General features: G+C 42.7%; 2 protein-coding genes across 3 annotated transcripts; one reads left to right on the top strand and one right to left on the bottom strand.

Moving 5' to 3' along the window:
* Nucleotides 1–2583: 2583 nt before the first annotated feature.
* Nucleotides 2584–13771, bottom strand: LOC117639744 (aldose 1-epimerase-like). The gene is made up of 10 exons (XM_034375619.1): nt 13284–13771; nt 12889–13053; nt 11184–11277; nt 10203–10363; nt 7459–7554; nt 5572–5658; nt 5125–5297; nt 4488–4574; nt 3288–3392; nt 2584–2723 (listed from the first exon to the last, which is right to left on the bottom strand). Exons 1-10 carry the CDS (start codon nt 13320–13322, stop codon nt 2720–2722), a joined length of 1011 nt encoding a protein of 336 aa, XP_034231510.1. The 5' UTR covers nt 13323–13771; the 3' UTR covers nt 2584–2719.
* A 933-nt stretch (nt 13772–14704) lies between these two features.
* On the top strand, nt 14705–24759 carry LOC117639242. 2 transcript variants are annotated; one of them, XM_034374726.1, is made up of 7 exons: nt 14705–14971; nt 15356–15791; nt 17112–17237; nt 17309–17434; nt 19498–19797; nt 21312–21553; nt 23735–24759. In XM_034374726.1, the coding sequence occupies exons 2-7, from the start codon at nt 15470–15472 to the stop codon at nt 24026–24028; spliced, it is 1410 nt and encodes a 469-aa protein (XP_034230617.1). In that variant the 5' UTR covers nt 14705–14971; nt 15356–15469; the 3' UTR covers nt 24029–24759. The 2 variants fall into 2 exon arrangements, with proteins under 2 accessions (XP_034230617.1, XP_034230618.1); XM_034374727.1 differs by having other exon boundaries at nt 14735–14971; nt 21438–21553; nt 23735–24747.
* Nucleotides 24760–25010: the final 251 nt, after the last annotated feature.

Raw genomic sequence — 25010 nt, forward strand, 5'->3', positions numbered from 1 at the left:
TTGGCAAACTCGTTCAGTCATCACCCATCCTGAAATAGCTGTACAGAAGTGGACAAATTTTGTCCTGGAAAGCAGTCGAGGGTCTGATGAGCTCTCCGAGCATGAGAAATTCAAGGGCAGTAAAGTCACAAAGTCACGTGCACTTGACCGGCTTCAGCTGCATGAATGTGAGTTGGACGGCACAAGTTTTTAACAGGCTGATTGCAATGGCATTGCGGAAGGAGAATCTTGAGCCTGTCTGACAACATTTCTCAGAGGAGCTTGTGGATTGAGTTAAAGTTTTTAACTGATGCTTTGACTGCTTAGATGGAGGTGAAGCAAGCTCAAAGAAGAAGGGCGACCCAGACCTTTAGGAATACTGTTCGGTCAGTGATCCAAAATTAAAGTTCCTTAAGATATCATTGGATATTTGGAAGATTGGGAAAGAGACAGTAAAGAGAGAGTGAAAAACTTTACGAGCAGCAAAAGAATTCATGGTGATAATGCCTTTAACAGACTGATAGCAGATACACAGAGTCGTTGGATGGGTCCGTGAAATTGGAAGACAGTTGTGAGGGGGGGTTTGATTAACCTGATTCAGACACATTGCTTTCAGAATCTTTGGATACTTTAGAAATGACCACGCAGTAGGGTACTTCGGAGGAAACCTAGACCGGAAGTCAGAGACAGAACGGGAGAAACAAAAGAGCGTCGCGCGGCCGTGCTGAGCGGTGGTGGGGGCCGGAATGGGCAGAGTGGGGGTAGCGAGGGGGTATGCACTCGCGTAATAGTCGGTTCACTCTATCTGTAATAGCACGCGTAATAATACGCGTAATAGTCGCGTAATAGCCAAAAGTTGTCAAAAGTTTATCAATTTGGTGTGTTTAGGCCGTTTTTATCTAAATTCCGATTAATTTGTGGCGTAATAGAGCGTAATAGCGTAATAGTCGGTACACAGGTTCAGAGAGCTCATACCCCCTCGGGGGGTAGCATGCGCGCGCCACCTTCACCCCCACTCCGTCGATTTCGACCCCCACCACCGCTCAGCACGGCTGCACGACGCTCTTTTGTTTCTCCCGTTCTGTCGCTGACTTCCGGTCCAGGCTTTCTCCGGAAGTACCCTATTCATGAGGTAACGGCTAAATTATAGGCTTGTACACCACTTGTTTGACGGGGTGTACTTCTTTCTAAATTTGTACGTGTGGTAGAATGCGGTAACCGCAACTTTTGGTCTCACTACAGCCAAATGTGGTAATTTCACTACACTTTCGATTTCAGTGTTCCTTCTCTCCCTTTCCCACGTGTCCAAACCTTAACCTAACCTTTTTTTGTTTTCTTGGATTTTTTTAGGGGATCACGCCCAATGCCACGGTTTGTTTAGGTAAGCTCAAGGTAGGTGTATACGCCAGGCGTGGATTGTCGTAACTGGCGCAGCATCGCGAAGCCTGTTACGACAAGACACGGTCTACACAAGGTAGGTGTACGCCCGACCGTGTACACCCACCTTGTGTAGACAAGGTAGGTGTACGCCCGACCGTGTCTTGTCGTAACAGGCTTCGCGATGCTGCGCCAGTTACGACAATCCACGCCTGGCGTATACACCTACCTTGGCCTGCGGCGCTAGCCTGCCTTGAGCAGGCTACTTTCCTAGTCAAACCGTAGAAATGAGCGTGATCCCCACAAAAATTAGAATTTGGTGATCTGAATCTTCACTAATGGGACTTATCTTTAGGTCGGGGGTCAGAATGGGTTCTATTTTCGTCATCAGCACACTCAAAATCCATGTGTGTACTCAGTACACACTTCTAGGTGCGTGCTTACAAGCATGCACTGCTAGGTGTGTACTTGAATGAGTACACGCTTATAAGTGTGTACTCAGTGAGTACACACTTGCGAGGTGCATGCGCGGCTTAGGGAAAACGCATGCACTTCTATGTGTGTACTCACTCACACTAAATTCTTATGGACTTTTTTATGCATAGTTATGCATGCGCAGAAACGTCCATATGTTATGTATATAATGCATCTATTGTCGTTACCAATCCAGAGCTAATGTACACAGTAAGCATTTAGTTTTTAAAAATACCTATGGACTTTCCCGCGCATGCATGTACTAATGATAAAAAATGCGTCCTTATGCATTTAAAAAGCCATGCACTTTAGTGTGTTTTGAGTACACACTTCAAAGTGTGTGCTCATTCAAGTACACACTTCTAGGTGCGTGCGTAGGCAAGTACACACCTAGGAGTGCATGCTTGTAAGCACGCACCTAGAAGTGTGCACTGAGTACACACAGATTTTGTGTGCACCCTCCAAAACATAGGAATCGATATGAAACTTGTCAAAAGAATGAAAGTACCGAAAAAAATTGTTTTTTTTTCTGCCGTTTTATGAGCGTTTTTTTGCTCATGAGACCGAATGGATTGAGGTAGAAAGCTGAATTTTTGTGTGTGGCGAGTCAAGGACATACCTAATGACCCTGCAAAATCTCAGTCAGATCGGCCGAGCCGTTTAGGAGGGGTAGTGCGCTCACACACACACACACACACACAGACAGATAAAACTTTTCGACCGCACTGGAGTAACTGGCTTCGCTATCGCTCAGGCAATAATAGTTTGTTTACTCCTTTATCATTGGCAGTTTTCAAATCGCGAACGTTTTAATTTTTGTCACCGAATTTGAACAGCATATTGTGTTTGTATGTTTCTCCAGGACGCAGCACTGAGTCTGGGACACTCTTCACCTGGAACAGCGAAAGCAACATGCTGAAACAGGATTTCAAATGTGATTTCTTCCGTGCCTTCATTCTTAGTCTGGACTCTGTCCAACGTCCGGACGTTTTTACCAAGAAATGTAGCAAAGGGGTATTTAAGGTTCTTTTTGACGATCAATTTTCAAGAACACCAATCATGAGTTGCAATCTTACAAACAAAATAAAATGCCAAGAACCGAATAAAAATAGGTAGCATGATTAATCGTCAAAAAGGACCTTAAATACCACTTTGCTACATCTCTTGGTAAAAGCGTCCGGACGTTGGGCAGAGTCCAGACTAAGAATGGAGACACGGCGAGATTTTCAATAACACCAATCATGAGTTGCAATCTTACAAATAAAATAAAATGCCAAGAACCGAATAAAATTAGGAAGCATGATTGGAAAGAAAGATAAACGTAGGTCCCTCAGTACCTGCACACAACATCTGTTACTGCAGGAAAACGATCCCGTTTAAATATTCAAATACAAGAGTTCTTCGGCACCTCAAAGCAAGAATTAGCGTTGCGGTCGGTTCATAACTTCGGAACTTACATAGTGAAGTGAGTCGTAATAATTTGGCTGATAATGCAGAATGCGCCGTGCTTTTCATAGTGCACCCCTCCTTTCCCGACGACAGGCGTCTTCTTGCTCGAAGGGCTAGGAAAGCATCGAGGCATCAATTAAAAGAGCGGAGTACTTCACTACAAGATCAAATGTGTGCTTAGTACACAGCTATGGGAGCGTACTTGCAAGCACACATCTATAGCTGTATGCTTGGACAAGCACACATCTATAGGTGTATGCTTGGCAAGTACACATCCATAGGTGTATGCTTGGCCAAGCACACTTTAATCCCACCCATTTAAAGGCACACTCCTACAGCTGTGTGCTTGGCCAAGCATACATCTATAGATGTGTGCTTGTCCAAGCATACACCTATAAATGTGTACTTGCCAAGCATACACCTATAGATGTGTGCTTGCAAGTACGCTCCCACAGCTGTGTACTAAGCACACATTTGATCTTGTAGTGTTGGTACTCAAATATAGGTCATGGCTAATTCCAACGGATGCTGACTTCGCATCAGTTGCTGAAACCAGGTCCCGAGGTGTCAATCATGAGGTGTTAATTCGTTCAACCAACATGACACCACGTTCAAATGAACGCGACAAAATGTCACGATCGTTTGAATGTGGATAAGTAAAGGGGGCAGTAGCACTTTGTACACGTGTTTTCCAGTTTTTGTTTGGACATCAACATGAAAAAAGACTAGCATGGATGAGAACCGGTGACCATGTAAAAACTCAACCTTTTTACACAATTTCCAAAAAATATTTTCTTTTAACATTAACGAAGGCATTTACATGAAGCAGGTAAAAACGGTCTGAAAATTATACCTGGTGTCACCGCACGCACGATTTCAACCAATGTTTTCAACTTTTTTTAAAGGGGTGCATTTGAAAGAGTATAAAATTGCCCAAAAAATGAACCTCGGGGTTCAAATCAGATGAAAAACATTAGTAGAGAAAGGTGGGATTTTTTTTCATAAATTTTCCATTGTATGAGCTTTTCTTGGCCGATACTAAACATCTAGTATTGAAACATCTCATATCTTTCGTCCAATATTAACCCCCGTGGACTTTTATTTTAAGAGTCAACGACAAGATTGATTTTGTTTCTGGTTTGCAGCCCGCTGAAGTTTCCAGCCGCAAACAGTTACCTTCAAAATGCTTAAAACAAAGCGATCCTTACTCAGGTAAGTTGTTGGCGGTGAAAAGCTGTATCCCTGGTTGATCGGAGTACAATTCAAAAGTGCGGCCCGAAATGGTATGCTCTGCCCTGAAAATTAAATTGATTTCAATTTTACACTGCGTTGAATGAAAATCGTTATTCATTGAATCTAGAGACGCCTAAAGCTGGTTCGAGGATGGTGACGACTGAAATGGCTTACTGTATTCAGTAGCACCCCTTCTGGACTGATCTTAAAACCCGCCTTTTCCTTGTTTCATTAGTTTAGTACTGCTGATTTTTTGCTGACAAAATAATCCCGCACCTGCCTCTTTTGCTTAATACGCACAACTTACACCCTTATTACGTACGTACTTATGCTATTTTGACAATTATCCTTACGCATCATCATTTGTTTGGTTTAGGCTTTCCCTGCAAACAATTTTTTGTTTCTCCTGATAATGACGGAAATTGATTTATCCCCTTCCTCAGCTTCGCGGTTTAATTTCAAGTTTACCACGACTTACCTCAAAGACAGCAGTATACAAGAAATGGAAGATCCATGTTTTTTGAAGTAGTGCCTCCCAGGTGTACCACTAACGATTTGGTTTTAACAAAACTCGAGGATCCACCTCTAGATGTGTGATTCAAGATATCTTACTCAGCTACGCGAACCATCTGGTTTGGTGTGGTATGGCATTTTGAGACGAGAAGATCAGTGTCGTAGTCCACCTTCGGCAGCACATCTTTCAATAGACGGGGTGTGCAGAAGTCGTACGGGGTTCCCTCCACTTTTGCAGTGGTTCCTGGAACAGTACTGATAATTAACATTGCCTATTTCGAGGGTCGACAACTGCTCACATTCGCTGAACGACTCGACTCCCGAAAATCTCTCACACTCTCAAAACACTCATGCACTCCCGACATTCGTCTACAATCCCTTCCATTAACACACACTCAACATTTACTCACATTTCCGTGTACAATCGCAGCATTCTTGTACTGTCAACACAGGAAACAATGCACATTCACACACATTCCTTCACATTTCTACAAAACTCTTTCACCTGCACATTCATAAATCAGTCTCCCTCATTCCTTCTCATACATTCCCAACACATTCGTGCGCATTCTTGATATTCTCCACACATTCCTTCACATTCTTGGAGTTCTCATTTTCAGTTTCATTTTGAAGCTTAGATTGGCAAGAAGAACAACGGTTCAAAAATTTTGTACCCGCTACGAAATTCTATAACCAAATTACGAAGAAAGAAATTGTATCCATCGTAGCACAAATTTCTGTATCGTATGATACTGGAAAGGCCGCACTGGTGAAACAAAGGCATTAAAATTATGCCCTTTAAAGGGCGTAAACGTTTTACGCCCTTCAAGGGCATAAATCGTTAATGCCTTCAGGAAGGGCATTAAAATTTTGCTTGTAATTCCTATACCATTTACGCCCTTCCCAAGGGCGTAAAACGATTTATGCCCTTGCAAGGGCGTAAAAGAGTATTTATGCCCTAAAGAGCGTAATTTTTATGCCTTTGTTTTACCAGTGTGCGTCCCGGGCTGCGTAACCAACCATGTTACAGAATTCTTTACTGATCTTTTTGAGAGCATATATGCCCACTATCAAAGACATCTGTAAACCCTGGGATCGTCATATGCTTTGAACTATCCAGCGGTTCAAAATGAACGCTTTTCAAATCCATTCTTACCGCAATGATTCGTGTATTCATCTAGGGGTTGGTAACGATCTGCGTAGAGCTTCAGACGCGTGGCGTACACTCCCTCTGCACCAGCATCCTGTATCGCAATATACCTTTAGCAACTCCAGAACATACTCCGGTCCACTTTCTCTTTAAGTTGGACACTGCAAGAAAAATTGTGAAAAGTACAACAAAACTACAACTAAAACTGTACCCCCTTAAAAAGCCTAAATGTTTAAAAAGTCCCAAAAATTGTCAAAGCAATGTTGAAAAAAACCAAACAGGCTTTGTCTAAATGACATTTCCAAATGTGCTTGTAAAAAATTGTACTTTAAAAGTACATAATTCCCTGTTAAAAAATTTGCCAAATTTTTGTGTTTTTTCTTGGGAAGGGGGTTTTTTATCAGGGTGTAAAAAAAACCAAAAGGTTTAAACTCCCCCCAATGGGAAAACGGCAGTCTTACAATAGCTTATTTAAAACTTTAATCCCTGATTTTGTTCTTCAATGTGTACATGAAAACCTAACGTAACAAAGTACACACTTACAAAATCTTATTGGAACGTGACATCCGTTGAAACGAACTGCAAAATGTCACTTTCTTTAGCATTGGTCACATTTTTTTGGGGTGTAATTGGGGCAAAATCATTTTTAATTGCGTGCAAATGCTAAAGAACTGACACTTTGTAGTTTTTTCAAGTGAGTATTTTGGGAATGAATGAATCTGTCGCAATAAAACCTTAAAAACGAATCAGGAAAAAAACGGAACCTTTTTCCCCCAACCCTATGGCGAAATATGACCGGGGGGGTTTCCGGAAAAAGGAACCTTTTTCCGGGGGTGTACTTGAAGCACATTTGTAATTTGCATGGGCAAGCTGGTTTGTAAGAGGTTTCGACATTTTTTGAAGGTTACTTGTGCATTTAGGTTTGTGGGTTTTTTGAACTCTTTAAAAATACATTTTTGCAAATCCAAGTGTGAGAGGCTAACCTATTTGTGCGAACCACTACGTCTCGGGCGAAAGTAAAACCCGCGCCCACGCGCAAATGTCCACTTTCCCAAAAGGGGTGGAAGCTTTGAACAAAACCAACTGTCCACTTTGAAGCGGGGGACAAAGGGGTTCCCACTTGAAAGCGTGAAAAGGGGTTCGCACAGTGGAGACGTTCACACTTAGCGTGCAAACGGTCATTTCAGGTTTGGAACGTTTTCCACTTACTACATCCTGCAATTCAGGAAAGTGATTGAAGCGGGGGGACCTTTGTCCCCGTCCACCTGGATTGTGCCCCGTACTAGTGCCTGCCCTGCCCCCCGGAAAATCTCGTCGCCGTCCGGCGAAAGCAGACTGAACGTGACGCCGTCTGCGCGCGTGGAGGCTTTCCACACGCACTGTAAAAAATTATTGTATATTCACGAAAAAAAATTGTTACAAATTCCTTAATTTGTTACTTACGAAATGCATTTCTACAGGCCGTTTCATAAATTATTCATCACAGAAATCTTAATTTTATGAAATTTATTTGTGAACACTGACTTATGAAATGGTACTAACGAAATATATTTTAAAGGCGACGATAGTACTACGGCAAGGCCATTTAAATACGAAATGTTTCTTTAATTTACAGCAAATACTTGGGTAATTTCGTTGCACAAATCGCTTGTAACATTACGAGATGGGGTGATGCCTTCGTCATTTTACAGAATGTTGCATGAATAAAGAAATACAGCTGAAACAAGTTTATCCCAATGATACCAGAGTGACACGGCACGAAAGCGGTCCACGTAATTTGGAACGTGCAAAAAGTTTGTAATTTTACAAACTCCTGCATGGACAGCATGGAGAAGATTTCATAATTCGTTTAGAAACATAAAAACGTTGAAAATTCACAAATTATTCATGCAACAAAATTACCCAAGGATTGTTTGTAACTTTATGAACAAAATTTTTACAGTGCGGCCTGCACGGAGTTCAGAGTTTCATGATAATTGATTTGTCCAGCTGATGACCAAAAATAATGACAGACAAAAAGTCACGACAAAGATCGGTCTGCCAAGACAGTCACGTTGATATCTGGCGTGAATGAACCGTGGAATTGGTGCTTTTATGGCGTTTCTTGGGAAGCGTGGGTAAGCGCGACTGCACAGTAAAAACTCTACGAAGAATCGCTTCGTAATACGAAGAAAATAAAGGCATTGTAAAATAAACGAAAAATTGCTTCGTATTATAAAGCAAATTCCTTCTTAAAACGAAGCAATTCTACAACGCCTTCATTTTCTGCGTAGTTACGAAGCAAATGCTTCGTAGGCTTTTAAGAGTGTGAAGTCACGCCGAAAAGCTAGCATGACTTGTCACGCTGATTCTTAGAATTACTTTCTTGCGTGACAGTTTATTCGTGCCTCTGAGGCGGCACGAAGTCACGCCGGTACACACTCTTAAAAGCCTACGAATCATTTGCTTCATAACTAAAAAGAAAATGAAGGGGGTAGGAGGACTTCGTCATTTACAAGGATCTAAAAAAGGGGGTCGACCGACTAAAAAAATTTATTGCAGATTTCGATTGGTCTCAGCAAGACCTTTTCAACGAGGGGTCGGAAAGGGGGTCCAGGAGCCCGACTTCGTCTATTAGTCAAATCAGGACCTTCAAAAAAGGGGTCGACCGACTAAAAAAATTTATTGCAGATTTCGATTGGTCTCAGCAAGACCTCTTCAACGAGGGGTCGGAAGGGGGGTCCAGGAGCCCGCCTTCAAGAGTTATGGGAAAAAGTGCGACGGACTCGTTTGCGCTCCTGCTGTGCCTCTATTGCAAGGAGTTGCAGTAGCATGGCAAATATGGGTATTTTCGAAATGAGGGTGAAGAGACAAATGAAATGGGCATATTCTAAGGACAGTTGGAGTAAAAAGTGTAAGGACTATTGCATATTGTGAATAGAAGGGCGGGCCTAAGTCACGATGGTACATCGATAACTTTGCTTTACCCGCTCACGGTGTGTGTGATGCGAGCGGGCCGAAGGCCCGGGCCTTCGACTGGCCAAGTTGGGTCTGATGCGAGGGCCGAAGGCCCGAGAAAAGGCCGCCGGCAGGCCAAGCTGGGCCGGCCCCCTGTCGAACCGAGTTGCCGGCGCAGCGAAGCGGAGCTGGCAACTCGGTTCGACGGAAGGGCGGGCCCTAGCTTGTTATAGTTGAATTGGTCAAAACCCTGTAGGGTTACATCAAAATTGCATATAACTTAAAATAGAGTTTGGAGATTTATCTGTAACTTGATGCAAAGCGCAGAGCATTACGACAAATTTTAATTTCAAAATTTTTTGGCGGGAAACCCTAGCTGATGTACTACTTTAATGTCCGGTATCTACTGCAAATTGTACTAGCATTACATGGTGTTTGCATCCACTGGTAGCCAACGAATGTGACGTCATATTCGTTAGAGTGTAAATTTTGTCACGTTCGTTTGAATATTATGCCACATTCGTTTGAACGTGACTCGGCCGTTAAAGCAGGGTGTCACATTCGTTTGAAAGTGTATCAACATTCAAACGAATGTGACATCATATTCAAACGAACGTGACAAAATTCACATTGGAACGAATATGACGTCACATTCGTTGGCTACAAGTGTCGCCTGAAGCACCCTAAATTGTATCACCGTTGGATGTGCTTAAAACTGCTTAATTACTACGAGCACATCGGTTTCTTGGACATTCACTGCACATTACCTTCCTTTTTCATTTTTAACTGTCCGAATTGATCATCATGTAGACAGTTCAAAAACTTGGTCTGTCCTCAGAAGTAGTGAATTCGCATTCAGAACTTAAATCAGCACTCTTAAAAGCCTACGAAGCATTTGCTTCATAACTACAAAGAAAATGAAGGCATTGTAGAATTGCTTTGTATTATGAAGAAATGCTTCGTATTACGAAGGATTTTGCTTCGTAATACGAAGCATTTCTTCGTAGATTTTACAATGCCTTCATTTTCTTCGTATTACAAAGCGGTTCTTCGTGGAGTATTTACTGTGAGAGCGAGCCAATCCGCCTACCTTGTCCCAGCCCTTGACGCCTCCCTTGATGGTGTAGTGTGCTCGCGATCCTGAAGGGTTGAGCTTGTACACTTTCCCATCCAGGGTGAATGAAGAGTTGGCGATGCGGTTGGCTACCCGACCGATGGTAGCACCGAAATATTGTGGGTTATCGACGTATTCTGGTTAAATAAAATCGCAAATAAGTTTTGGAACTTGAACTTGGAGAAGAATAGTGGGGTGGTAGAGAATGTCCGCATCTTAGAAAGGATGTAGAAGGTGCCTTATTGTGACAGCAGTACTTAAATGCCGTTCCACCTTCACTCTTAAAAGCCTACGAAACATTTGCTTCATAACTACGAAGAAAATGAAGGCATTGTAGAATTGCTTCGTATCATGAAGAAATACTTCGTACTACGAAGGATTTTGCTTCATAATACGAAGCATTTCTTCGTAGATTTTACAATGCCTTCTTTTTCTTCGTATTATGAAGCGATTCTTCGTAGATTTTTTACTGTGTTGACTTTGATCTGGCGCGGTTCCAGTATGTTGACAAGGGGACAGTTATTTTACAGACATAACACTAACACGTCAGACTTAAGAAGGATATGCCTTTTTAACTGGTCCATACGTTTCGAACGGCAAGTGAACTGCAACAACTATTGCTGCGCTGCAGACAAAAACTGCAACCTGTAGAGGATGTGCATGTGCACCACATTCAACTACAAAGATCTTTTGAAGTAATTTAATAGGGCTGCATCACTTAAGCTATATAGAATTATATTTGGTTGGCTAAAAACCCCTGTCGATTTACGGTGGTGCTTCTACTGTTGCAAGCTATATTTGTTCGAATACATTTCGGTGGCATATAAAGAAAATCTGACCACAGTATTTTTTTTTATTTTTTTAGAGAGAGAGAAAGGGGGGGGGGGGTAAAAATGCCTACAGAGTCAAAGGCTACAACAATGCAAAAGTTAAATTAACGGTGGAAGGGAGACCTGCCTTTGAGCGTGTCGTGGCCCAGCAGCACGTCCTTCGAGCGGCCCTGCTTGTCAGGCACAGTGATGGACGTCAAGTACGCCCCGTAGTTCATAACCTGCCGAAAGAAAGCAAAAGGTGAGAGCTGAAGTCTCCAAGCGCGTTTTTATGTTGAGCGATTATCACACTAAAAGCCTGCGGAACATTTGCTTCATAACTACAAAGAAAAATGAAGGCATTGTAGAATTGCTACGTATTATGAAGATATACTTCGTATTGCGAAGGATTTTGCTTCATAATACGAAGCATTTCTTCGTAGATTTTACAAAGCCTCCATTTTCTTCGTATTACGATGCGATTCTTCGTAGAGTTTTTACTGGGCACGTTTCGGGGTACTTTTAAACCTTTCTGATTTGCCGAAAGTGAGAAACATCTAATTACGTTTTTCTGGTGACTGGGGTCATGAATGTTACTATAGTCATGTCAATGGTACGAGCTATGGTATTTATAGCAAAGGCCTTGTACTACCTTTCAAAAGCATTGAGGCCTCAGGTTTTCACATCATATACGTTTAAACAGGTGTTCACACTTAGAATCCTACAAAGAACTGCACGTTTTTTTTTCGGAAGTATGGGAAATGCGCCAAAACCATTTTAGGGCATCGATCTTAACATCAATTGACGGCGATTCACCAACTTTTGTCCAAATCGGTGACATCAAGGCTTTGGCTCTGGTTGACTTGGCATGGAATGACCCCTTCGTATTATGCTTGCGCCATTTCCTTCGTATTATGGGAAATTTCTTCGTAAGACATTGAGAGTGCGGTCGCAAAGCGGGCCCTTTGGAAATTTGTGCATGTCGATATCTGCACTCGTTTGGGCACAGGAGCCAGGAGAAACGAAACAACCCCAACGTGAGAAAGGCTCAAGTGATTCCCATTGGTACAGTCTGGCGAAAAATGGGAAAATTTGTTTCAAACACCACACTGTAAAAAATTTGTGTTGCAATTTAGCAGAAAATATGTTGCTAATTTTCTTAGCGATCAAAGTTGTTTTCAAATGACTTTCGTTGTTTACTAACGAGTTGCGTCGTTCGTCCACAAGATGTTTGTAAACCGGTAGACAGCCTTATTTGCATCAATTTTTATTGCCGATTAGGTCACAGACCTAGTAGAGACCCGGTTACCCCGCAGTAACCACTCCTTAGATTGTCCGGGTTGTTTGTACGCAGCAAAATATTGTTTAGAAACAGCATAAGTCATAAAAATAATTAGCAACGAATTCGTCGTTTTAAAACAAGCAAACTTGTTCACAAACAACAGCGTTGTCGAGGTTGGTAATTGTGTTGTTGTTTTAAAACAACAATTTTTAACAGTGCAAGGAAAGTTGAGGTGCTTATCAGGATTTTCAACGCGGTATGAGAATAAGAGGGCGGCTGTGCTGCCTGTACTCATGTTCTTTGTGGCACAAACTATACATGTTTCGTTTCAGATTTGTCTGAAACTTCAGTGATAAAGCTTTAATTTTAGCAAAGACGTCTTCCACGCCCTAAATTTTGATCGTCAATATGACCAACACTCTCAGCAGGCAGGCTGCGTTTTCAAAAGAAAAGCAATATTTTTTCACGAAGTTGAATGATTTTTTTTGCAGTGCAGGCTCTGAGGCTGATATTTCTCTGATTTTGAAGTGTGTGAGCGTCGCAAGCCCGCAATGTAATATCACATGAGTACCTGAACGGAAATGTCTTTAGTTTTGATCGTAAAACGAAACACAGGCTGTCCCGACACATTTCCAAAGAGCTGGCTTGAGACTTGCACCCCAGGCGTTGCTGGCCCAGTGACATCTCGCAGAGGTTCCGTCAGAGTAGGCCCGCAGCAGTCCAGTGGCTTGACCACCTGAAAGCAGCATCCATGAAAATATGTATATAAAAGTCTAAAAGAATATGTAAGTTTTGAATGTGAGCTTTCCTCAGTATCTGAGCATATAATTGTGCATAAAAATTGTATAATTATGCTTGAAAAAGTGTAGTGTGTACATTATCTCTAAAACCTCGGAGAACATAATATTTTTTAAACACTTATTTTGTTTTCATTTGTTTGTTTTAAAAAATACTTGTTAAGCTTACATGAAGCAGCGACACGAAAGTTACAGCGTGCAGAAACATGTTCGGTCTACCACTGCACCCAACTCATGGGCGCAGCTCACGAAAATAAGATCTGACTGTTTGGCCAACGTAACGAAAAGAAAGTCTTACTGGCATATCCCTCCCAGAACTCCGGACAAAATCCTCACAAGACCGTGATCTAAAGTGGCTTCGTTTCGCGGACATCGTTTGTCTTATTTTTCTCCAGTCACCTTTATTGTCTCCATATTAATGATGTGACTTAGGTGTCTATGAAATGTGACAGAGTTTCGTTGTGTGCAGGTGCATTGGTACCCCTGCGCTGCGTCACGACTATCGTGTGATTTTACGGCAGCCACGGAGTGCAAGCGTATCATGGTTTTACTGCTGCTGGCACGACGATTGGAGAAACGTAATGAAACTTTCTTGACACTGTGAAACCCAAAGGCGTGTGCAGGAAAATGTCAGGCAGGAGCAGGTTTATTTGAGAAAAGCAGGGCCTTTCATTGACTCCCCTATGGATTTTGCTGTTTTTTTTTTTTTTTTTTTCGGGAATCAGAGTAACCCATAGTGGGAGTTCAGGGTCAAATTTTTAGTAACAATAAATAAAACAACAACAATCAGGGATGTTAGTTTTTTTGTGGCATTTTTGCCAGGTAATTTGAGTGTTTCCTGGAGCTCGGGGACTCTCTGACCGCTTTGGATCAACTTTGGGTCCTCGCATCAGAATAGAAAGAGGACACAATCGTGCTGCCCGATTCTAATTAGACTCGATTAGAACGACGTTTTCATGGAAGAAATTAGTTTTCTCTCTAAAAACCCTTTTGCCCAACCCAAATCCGCGCCTGCCGAGATGGGAGGGGAGTGGGGACTAAAAGCCAATTATCCACATAACATCTAGATAGCGGCTTGAAAGGAAATCCCCCCCCCTTTTCCATAGCCCCTAGAAAGCCGCCTGAGAGGAAAGCAAAAAGTGCTACCTCGCTCCCCCCCCCCCATAGCCTCTGGATCCGCCACTGCCTCCACCCCTCCCTCTCGCAGGGTCCTCCACTGCCAAATAGACGCCCCCCTTCCCCCTTGGCCTGGTGAGGCTCGGCGAGACCACCGACGGTAGGAACTTTCTCATTCGGTCCATCCAGTGGATGAGTTCCCAAAGGTTGTCCCTGGCGACTTTCGCTGGTATTCAGCCACGACCCCCCTCTTGCGCCTCTCTCACTTCTAATCTATGAAATGAAAAAGACAGGAACCAGAAGGAACGTATACCTACTGGTTCCTTGTTTTCGTTACAACTATATTTCATCGCGAACCCTCGGGACTTGGGACGGCCCCTCCCTGGGTGCCGGCCGTCCCGCCGACGCTGGCCGCCTATCTGATATAAGCTCAGCACATTCCGTCGTATATATAACCATTCCGCCTCCACTCACGCTGCGACGCTGCGCGGGGCACTGGTACTGGACTGGGATCAGTTCGCCTCGCGCTTCAATGACAGACACAGCCTCCGTGTCGTCCCTCTGCGCCTTCGTCTTGCCTCGTGGATAATCAGCGTCTTGAGCCCGCGTGGCCATCGCCAGCCCGTGTTGAAATTTCAAGTGTGTGAAAACTTCTGTGAACATTAACAAATGAAACAAGTCTTGCCCACGTCGAAATGCGTCGCGTCCTCGCGGCGTCCCTCCAGTTTTCTGCAGTTGAAGGTAGGGTAACTGTTCAACTGTCATTAGGGATGACAATTAAAATAAACCAAGATAATTAGGCCATAGTGTTGTCTCGCAGGGATCCTTAACTTACCTCGAAATGGCATCATTACGTATCGTAAGCGTCAAAGTTATAACCAGTAACTTATGACTTCTTTATAAAAGGATAAGTTATTTTTCTAGCTTCTCAAATTTGCATTGGGAAGTTCTTGCACCAGTCCATACCCTTAACCTTTAGCGAACTTTGCCTTATGTTACGTTACGAAAGCAGTGTTAGTTAAATGTTATGTTCAGTTAAGGATCACTGCTCTCTCGTTCATCCTGCCACTCAGTTCTCATATTTTCAGGATAACATCCTGGCTTTTGATTACTCTTGTTTTTCAGTCGGCGACGTGCGAAAGCGTCTATCGCACTCTTGATCGTCTCGTATCTTATCTGGCCAAATCTGCGGCCGTTTTCCTGTCCCGGTGAAGGTGAGGCACGGCCGGCGCAGGCTTGATGTGCGCAGTCAGTGGCCCAGTGCTTCGCCGCAGGATGGCTGGACGGTATCCGGTCAGCCCGGGCGTCGCTCTGATCATCAGCGTCAGGGACTTCAAGGGCAAAGACGAGCCGCGCCTGGGCGCAAGAAACGATTTCATGTTCCTCAAGAGCACGTTCACAGTTACGGGCTGCAGAACATTCCCAGCCACAGAGAAGCTGAACTGGAGCCAATCGGATTTCGTAAATGCTCTGAAGGAAGCTGTGACACCCTTTGAAGAAGAAGAGGCTTTTAAGCGCGGACCTTTCTTTCTGTGCTTCTCGACGCATGGCGATGAAAAAGGTTTGTTCCTGTCCTCACTTTTAAACGCTGTTAAAGAAACGTAATTCCTAAAATGACGCATTCGCTGCCTTTGAATTGCGATCACCTCACGAACTTTTCTTCGCTTTGCGTGGAAATAGTACGAAAGTTAAAAAGAGAAAGATCCTTAACGTCATTGTTATCTTAAGTGTGAACTCGTTTAAATTGCATTGGAAGCGTATTGAAGAAGTTTTTGCATCATAAGTGCTTCAAATACTGAATTGCATTTACGTATGTTCTCACTTTATCACACCAAAATGTGATTATCAGGGCCTAAACGGGCCAGATCATAGACATTTTTTTTGCATTTAGGCGATAATTTTTTATTTCTGCCACATATATGATGATTTGAGAAAATCACATTGGCCTTTTTATCAATGCTAATTGTATGAAACTTGTCACATTAGAAACATCAGTAGTTGCGATACAAAGGTTAGTGCCGTTGCAACACTGATTATCCGAACGCTGTGAGTATAGCGTCAATTGGTGCGATGCAAAAGCTTTGCACATGAAGTGCAATGCCTCCCTATTCCCATGCATCACTGAGATTCCAAACGCCATGAGTATAGCACGTATGGCACGATGCGCTGTGATATCGCACCATACGTGCAATGCCAGAGCCATATCGCACCATAACCATAGGTGCAATGCTTTCCGAAAATGCCCTATGCTTTTGCATGGGAAAGGGGAGGCATTGCACTTCATGTGCAATGATTTTGCATTGGACCAATTGACGCTATACTCATAGCGTTTGGATTCTCAGTAATTACACTGCGGCAAAAGGCTACGGAAAATTCTGTTAACAGCTTGTGGTAATTCTCCGTAGCCCCCTTGTCAATATTCTCCGCAGGCTCTTCCAGTATTTTCCGCAGGACCGCACAGTATTCTCCGTGGGACCTTACAGTGTTCTCCGTAGGACTATACAGTCTTCCAGGCCCTACGGAGAAGACTGTGCGGTCCTACGGAGAATACTGTAAGAGCCTACGGAGAATATTGATAAGAGGGCTACAGAGAATCCTGGCAAAAAAATTAACTGAATTTTCCGTACCTTTTTGCCACAGTGTATACATAGGGCAATTTCGGGAAGCATTGCACGTATGGAGCGATATCTCAGCTGCATTGCACCATACGTGCTGTACTCAAAGCGTTTGGAATCTCAGTGAAGGCATTTTGTTCTCAATTTGCAAAGTAACTCTTCGCAATGCACAGAAGACAGTCCGTAACACGACACGACGGTGTGTAACTATTTGAGGGCTAGAGTGTGTACCTGACTCCGTCATTAAAGTTTATTTTAAATTTCAGGTATAACACTTTCCGACGGCGAATATTTACCCCTCAACGTGCTTCGGGCTATACTAGCGGAACAAGAAACGCTTCGAAGTAGACCGAAGGTGATAGTGATTCAGGCATGCCGAGGGGCGATGTGTAGTGAGTATCCGAGAACACTTCGCGCTTAAATCCGTGGATGGGTCTCCTTCACAACCAAACAAATTTCACAGTGACCAAGGATGGACCTAAACTCTCGAGTTTTAAAGTCACAGCTGACTCTGCCGCAGACCCATGGGGGAATACAATGGGTATCGCATCGTGTGTACAGACACGTGTGTCCTACAGCAGTGATCTTGGTAAGCTTTCAAATATAACCTAATTTGTGCCCGAAAAACGATGTACGCTATGTGCTCAATTCATTTCGGCTGATGAAAATGACGAAATCGAAATTCCCTGAGTTTGCTTGTTGGCGCAAATTGGAAGCGCTGTTCCTCCTTTTCTTTTGGTCTTCATGTCAGTTACTTTAACAAACGAAAAGCTTAATTGGTCCCCGAAGCACGTTAAGTTATAATTTTTTTAAAGTACCCTCCATTGAACCGCACGGTAAAAAAAAATAAAAAACTGCTTCTGGTTTTCCCAGGAACTCCTTAAAAATCGCTTTTGTCTCTACCATAGGCTGCCTGGGAAAACCAGGTACTGACCTTAAGGGGGGACCCTGGTGAAAAAATCGCCAATATTGACAAAAATAGTATTTCCAAAGTTCATAGATAAAAATGTGCATAGAAGGTTTCAGATTCAACAGGTTGAACACTTTTGAGCTAAGTGGGTAGTTTCTTTATCATTTGGAAGGAAATAACATTGAGATCAGTTGTCGTTGGCTTCTACGCTCAACTTCACAGCTTTGCTCAGTCAACAAAAAATTTTGTCGTAGAAAGGCTTCATGCGTTCCTGGTTGACACCTACATGAGTCGTCTTGCTTGGACTCTATTCATTGATGACTTGTCGACAAATTTTAGTGACGGAATCTTGATATCAGCCCTACTTTTTTTAAAACACACCTAAAAGCTTGAAAAAAGGGAAAAAAATCACTTTTTTTTAAATGTTAAAATTTGAAATCTGATATCTCAGGACAGAAGTTAAATTTGATAATTCCGTCACTAAAATCTCTTCTATACATCTTTAGGATAACCCAAAAAAATTTTCAAGACTTTCCGTTCCAATGAAAGACGCAGGAAGATTTTTCCCCAACGCTCCAAAAAACACTAAAAAGCCACTTTTCTCAGAGACCGTTCAACATTTTGGATTGAATTTTGTTTTGGGAACTCACCATAATGAACCTAATAATTAAGCAAAGTTTCAACTTTCTGGGATTATTTTGAAGCCTACTTGAAAGTTTCACCAGGGTCCCCCCTTAATTACCGTGCGGCCACAAGGCCCCATTATTTAAGTACTATTTTTTAGGGGTTCCGACGAAGGAGGACCCCTATTGCCCGGGGCTCAGAATTCTTCTTCTACGGACCCCCCACGATGGACATTTCGCTCCCGCCATATTAATCCTTTTCATAATACAATAAAAAGTCCAGAAAATCTAAAAAATTTATCGTGGAAATTTTCCGTAAACGACTAAAACATAAATTTGCAACAATCAAGCACCCTTATCCGTTCACATTTTCCAGAAACGTTTCGAAGAAAAAATGTGCTACTCCTCAAAACTAAACTTCCTGCCTCATCAAAGTGACAAAAACTAATCACTGTTCTAAGAAAATGATGAAAACATGAAGAAAAAGTCTCCATGACAATGTCTCACTGCCATCGTACCAACTGTCAAAATTTTAAGTCCCTGATAAAAAGAAATGAAAACGCCGTAAAATTCGAAAATGCCAATGTTCACTCATTGCACACTGACAAGACATTTAAACATCATTCAAATCTGTCATTAGTAAAAGGTTCGCAGCAGAAAAGACAGAATAAATAGATTTTCAGGGGTTTGCAACAATTTTCCCGGCGTCTGCGCCCTTTCGAAAATCGCGAGGCTGAAAAAAACAAGTAGTCGCACATTGAAACTGCCTCTCCATTGTTGCTGAGGTTGGGTTGTTTGGCTTGCTTTTAAAGGCTGCGGTTCTCTCTCAGCCCCAAAATATAAAATTTACTCCCTTCTTCGTATTTCTAACTTCAAATCTTCTTTCATTAACTTACATTATTTCCACAACCGGAACACCGTGCAATGCGTAAGCATTGGAATTTTTTTTTTATATTGCAAGGCAGGTCAAAAACTGTTTCTTGTTTTCCCACGACCTTCCTTAAAATCACCTCTGTCTCTACCATAGGCTTCCTGGGAACACCAGGTACCTCATTTAGCGTGCGGCCACCAGGCCCCGCCCCGCGTTACTTAAAGAATTTGTTTCATATTGCAAGGCAGGTTCCATATTTATTTTGCACTTCTGCAACGAGATACTCCGCGGTCTCCTTGACAACGACGGTTGCACGATCCAAGATGTGAAGGAGGGCGTGGTACGTGCCTTGACGGGAATTCGCAAATTCAACAGCCAAGAAATCGTCTACACCACGCCGGAATTGTTTTGCGACAACCTCCAAGGAGCCCTTGTACTGAAGCCCACAAATCGCGACGCGGTGCAGAAATGGCGGGCGATTGTAACCCACTTCCTTTCGAAGATGCCATGGGAAATTGAAAGAAATGAAGAGGACATAAAAATATCAGGTAATGCACCACGTTTTGGCATGCCGATGCATGGGGGAAAGTCGCTACTGAATTCATTTCTTTCTCGCACAGGAGCAGGTCCACTTTTTGTTCGTGCACCAGTTGTTGGCCTGCTGCACACTGCAAACCTAACTGTCTACTAAGTACACACTTACAAATCGAGGGGTCCTATTCAAAAGATCTTATCTGCGCGTTCCCCCCAAGACAATCTTATCTTAAACGCAGGCGAATTTCACTCAGTTTGACCACTTGTGATGGGTACGAGAGTAAGCGGAATATATTTCTGCATGCACTGTTGGTTTCTTTGATCTTTCATCTTCACATTTCAGTGAATTTAATCACAAATTATATTGATTTGTAGCTGTATCAAATGATCAAACTGAGTGGAATTTGCCTGCGTTTAAGATAAGATTGTCTTGGGGGGAACGCGCAGATAAGACCTCATGAATAGGACCCCTCGAAATGCGTGCTTGCAAGTACACACTTACAAACGCATGCTTAGCCAAGTACACACTTACAAATGCACTGGTATTTCTAATGTGATAAGTTTCATACAATTTGCTGCGATAAAAAGGCGAGTGTGATTCCTTCAAATTATCGCATCTGTGGCAGCAATAAAAAATTATCGCATTAAAAATGCAGTAAGTCCCTTAGGTTTTGGCCGGTCTGGGCCCAGATTATCACAGTTTTGATGCGATAAAATAATAACTACGCTAATTATGCGATAAATGCGCTAATGCAATCCAAAAATTATTGCACTTAAAATGCAATAACTTTTTCATGACACTACTAAGGCCATAAAAATTTTATTGCTTTTTAAATTAGTTCATTATTACACTTAGAAAATCAGTGTGCATGCTTGCAAGTACACACTTACCAACGCATGCTTGACGCCGTATAACTCCATGCGTCAAGCATGCATTTGTAAGTGTGTACTTGCAAGCATGCATTTGTAAGTGCGTACTTAGTAGACAGTTAGGTTTGAAGTGCACTCACGTCAACCTTGGGTTGCCTGCGACTCCACCTTTTCGGACGCTGTTAAAAGAAATCTGATAATTCAGACCACTTTTGTCAGACTTCGTGGTCTAAATCTGCATTTCAGACTACTTTTCAGAAAGTTTCTGAAAACTTCTGGCTGGGCGTTAATTCAGTATATTGACAAACAATTTCAAAATGTTTATTGCTGAAATTGCAATTTCAACATTGAAAATGACAATGCGATATTATTTCGAAAAGATAAACGGTGAACGACTGGATTCAATCACAAAGGATACGGCGCAGAGTCGTTTTTTTTGTCCTATAAATGTAGCTTATGCTGATTCTGACTGCCAATATTGGAATTGTTTTCCAATATATTAAAGGCAATATTTCGATATTGGTACCACCTATTCCCGAAAGTCGATCTCCATTTCACATATTCATATTGATTTTTAATTGGATACTTTGAACTATTGGATATTTATATTGATACGAAAGTAACGCGCAGCCCTGCACGTCCCACATTTGTTTTTCAGGGCTTGCGATGGCAATGAGCGGAGAACGAAGACGGTGCTGGGCATTTCAGCCTTCTCCATGGCACATTCACATTGAAGCAGCAACAATAGCTTTTCTATCCGCGTACGCGTTTCTCTTTGATGCAGCTTTCCCCTTGGACGAACCCACCCACGAGGTGACCACAGCGGAGATGGTGGACGCTGGGAAGTTCGAAGAGCAATCTTCCATGGTATCGGTACTTGAAGAGCCCTCACCTTGCGTGGTGAGTTTAAAAGAATACTCAATATCTACACTACAAAATCCACTGTGTACTTGGTATACATCTATAGGAGTGTATATACCTGCCAAATACACATTTATAGGAGTATACTTGCCAAGTACACATCTATAGGAGCATACTTGGACAAGTACACACCTATAGGAGTATACTTGGGCAAGTACACATCTATAGGAGTATACTTAGGCAAGTATATATTTATAGGAGTGTACTTGGACCGCCTATCCGCTTTCACAAGTATACTCCAAGATTTGGCAATTAAAAAACCAGAACCCTTGACTTGACCAAAGTTTGTTGTCATATTTTGGAAAGAAAAAAAAAATTAGTTCATTGCCTCTATTTTTTATCGATTTTCTATACGGCCGTTTGTTGACGATACACAACTGTATCGCCGATAAATGTACTGAACGCATCGCCTTTGGATTTGGAGTGCAAGTGGTTTGAGTTATCTTGGGGGATGCGCAAGTGTCGAAGGTGCTGCTCTGACGCTCCCTATAAACCATCTCAAGGTACTTTACCCCCACTGATGAGGATCTAAAATAGGCTTGCTATCTATGATTTCGTTAACAGTATTAAGGCGATGACCGGAATGTAGCTCCCCAGCAGCCCATCCGTTTTGGAACAGAACAGTGAAAATAGGCACAACACGCCAGTGTGGCGTTTGTCTGGGCGGGATATTAAGAGCTTTCTTGTCGGTTGTGCTCGGTTTCCCAATTTAATAGCGTACTTTGCATTCCACCCAGTAGAAACTTTTAAAAAATAGCACTTAGCTCGTCTAAATAACAAAGTGTGTACAAAGCATGCTTCAGGATGAAGTTCTCTACCTATACAGCGAGGCAACCGTGTAGCGTCAGTTGGGGTGGGACACGGGGTAAAAATGGGACAGTTGTTTCTTGAGCAAGATTTGATACTTTAGCACTCATACCATATCAAATGTTATTTACACAATAAAAGCATCACGTTTGGAATGGCATGAGCTTTTAAATACCAAATCTTGCCCTCGGAACAGCTGTCCCACTTTTACTCCATGTTCCATAATTACCCCAAAGTAAGGGAGTATGGGGCGATTTGTAACAGATTTCGGAATTCTCTACACAAAATTAAGAACATTCTGCATATCGGTGTCAAACTTGTGCCAGTTGAGCAGTCTGGCCCTTCATCTAGACTGTGCAGCTCCATTGGATCAATCTGGAGTCCGTTATCTTTGAAATCTAAGACGTTTTCCAAACCCTTGCATGCTGTTACGAATCGCCCCAGCTTGGGGTGATTTGTAACAGCCATGGGGCTTTTCATAACATCCTACACATTAAATGAAACATCGTCGGGAATGTTATCTCCTCCACCAGTTGTTCTTCGGGTGTCCGGCAGACGTCTAAAAATCTACATTACAAGCTGCCGTTGACCGCCTCAGCATTAACCGACCGGCTATGTCAACCCTAACCTCACTTTTTTCAATTTTAGAGGAAAGCCTAGAATAACTCGCTTTAAAATGCAATTTGAGCTGTGTAAATGTATTGGAACAAAACAGCAGATGATTCGAGAAATAATTCAAGCATTTAACAGCAAAAACTACTTAAATTCTTGTCTTTATACGGGTCCGTTACGAATCACCCCAAATGCCTGTTACGCAAGAAATCCGTCCCTAACTATCACTGGACAAAGTAAAAGCAACTTAGGCCACGTGTTTACATTGTAAAGGGGTCACGCTTCAAGGCCCCAACGGTACTTCGATGGTGATTCATACCTGGGGAGCCTCAGACAGAAACTTCCTATAACTCAAAATAAAAGATTTGCCTGTTTGCCGAAATTTCGGTGTACCCTATATTTCAGACGCCCTCCAAAACTATACCTGAGCACCGATCGCATCCGCTTCGATTGTTCAAGGACCCTGCACTTGAAGCGAAAGAGGGGCCATACTCAGATTTTCCTCTGCTTCCTCCACTTAAATTAATAAACGCATTTGTTACGAATCGCCCCTGTTACAAATCGCCCCATACTCCCTTACCCTACGTGTACGTGGCAAGTGTCTGCCACCTGGATTTCACATGCCGGTGCCGGGCATGTTTAACCTGAGGCATGCTACACTTGAGTTTGTGAAGTAATTGTTTCCAAGTGTGATAGTGAAAGGTTTGTAATTCAGTTGCAATTCCGGTCACTGCATTGTAGGCTGCAGGAGCTGATTCCGCCTTGGACGTCAACGGCTTCGTGGACCAGCTTCTCAGCGCGGCCCGCGCGGAGATCTCCAACCGTGGCATGGAGCAGGTGTCCTTGCCCGACATCTCAGAGAAGTTGAAGCAGAAGGTCATTTCCATTAAGATCCCGGGCAGGTTCCTGGCCTTCAACGGGTGGGCCAAGTCGCTGGCCTCCCTCCACCGCATTGGCGACGCGGTCATGTCCACGAATGGCGACAAGTTGAGCTTGGATATCCCCCTGAGCCTCACTGACCTGCAAATACGGTGAGTCACGTGCGCTGCCAGTGCGGGGAAGGATAAAAACTGCAGGAGCGGGAAAGAATCGAACAGACCCGACTCTGACTTTTCTCATTTCAATATTACGGAATACATTTTACTCGTAGTTGGCTGGCACACTATGATTGCGTGAGGGGCCGTTCAAATATGACGTCACACTTTTTAGGCTCATTTTTCGACTCCTCCCTCCCCCCTATAGTCATAAATGGTCACTATTTAGACTCAACCCACCCCTCCCCGTGACGTCACATTGACCAAGTTACTATTTTTGGCAACTGGGATAGATACGCGACTAGATAATCTTAATTAGGTGCCTAAATTGGGATTTCATAACAATTTGATTCCATTTTGACGAATCCGGTCTTACGCTAACTTGTCCGAAAGAATCTGAGGAAAGTGCAGCTTAAATACTTAAGCAAGTGATAATTTTTAAAGCTGAAGTAGGCGGGGATTGCTGACAAGGGGTCCCCAACCGGCGAAAATCGGTGTACACGGGTGAAAAAGTCATTAAAAAAGTCACTAAAAGTCAAAAAAGTCAGAAAGTCACAAAAGTCAAAAAGTAACAGAAAAACCACTACAAAGTATCCAAAAAGTCACGAAACAGCCTTTAAAAATGCCAAATTTCAATGAACGCTGGTGGAAAAGTAACTTTTTAAGTCAAAAAAGTCATTTAAAGGTCAAAAAGTCATTTAAAAGTCAAAAAGTCATTAAAACGTGTGAGAGTGAAAATAGTTCCAAGGCAAAACAATCGCAAAAAGTCAGAAAAGATACTCAAAAAAGTCAAAAAACAATCAAAAAGTCACTAAAAAGTCAAAAAAAAAGTCGTTTTGACTTTTAAATCAGGTACGCTCGCCGGCTCGGTTTGGGGGCCCCCTTTATTTCTGAATCAGTTTATTTTTAGTGGCTCACTCCCTTTTTTTTTTCGGCAATTACACTGTTTAAAGTGTGATGTCACAATGCCCTTAAACCCCCCC

This window comes from Thrips palmi, unplaced genomic scaffold (assembly GCF_012932325.1).
Source record: "Thrips palmi isolate BJ-2018 unplaced genomic scaffold, TpBJ-2018v1 HiC_scaffold_11, whole genome shotgun sequence".
NCBI lineage: Eukaryota > Metazoa > Arthropoda > Insecta > Thysanoptera > Thripidae > Thrips > Thrips palmi.

Bases quoted from the DNA above. Each gene is read 5' to 3' on its own strand.
- LOC117639242 (XM_034374726.1), top strand. From the start codon at position 15,470: ATGTGCGCAGTCAGTGGCCCAGTGCTTCGCCGCAGGATGGCTGGACGG. The intron at 15,792-17,111 runs GTTTGTTCCTGT...TTTAAATTTCAG, and splicing joins GACGCATGGCGATGAAAAAG to GTATAACACTTTCCGACGGC. The intron at 19,798-21,311 runs GTAATGCACCAC...TTTGTTTTTCAG, and splicing joins AGAGGACATAAAAATATCAG to GGCTTGCGATGGCAATGAGC.
- LOC117639744 (XM_034375619.1), bottom strand. From the start codon at position 13,322: ATGTTTCTGCACGCTGTAACTTTCGTGTCGCTGCTTCAT. The intron at 13,054-13,283 runs GTAAGCTTAACA...TGCTGCTTTCAG, and splicing joins CTTTCGTGTCGCTGCTTCAT to GTGGTCAAGCCACTGGACTG. The intron at 10,364-11,183 runs GCAGGTCTCCCT...TTATTTAACCAG, and splicing joins GGGCCACGACACGCTCAAAG to AATACGTCGATAACCCACAA.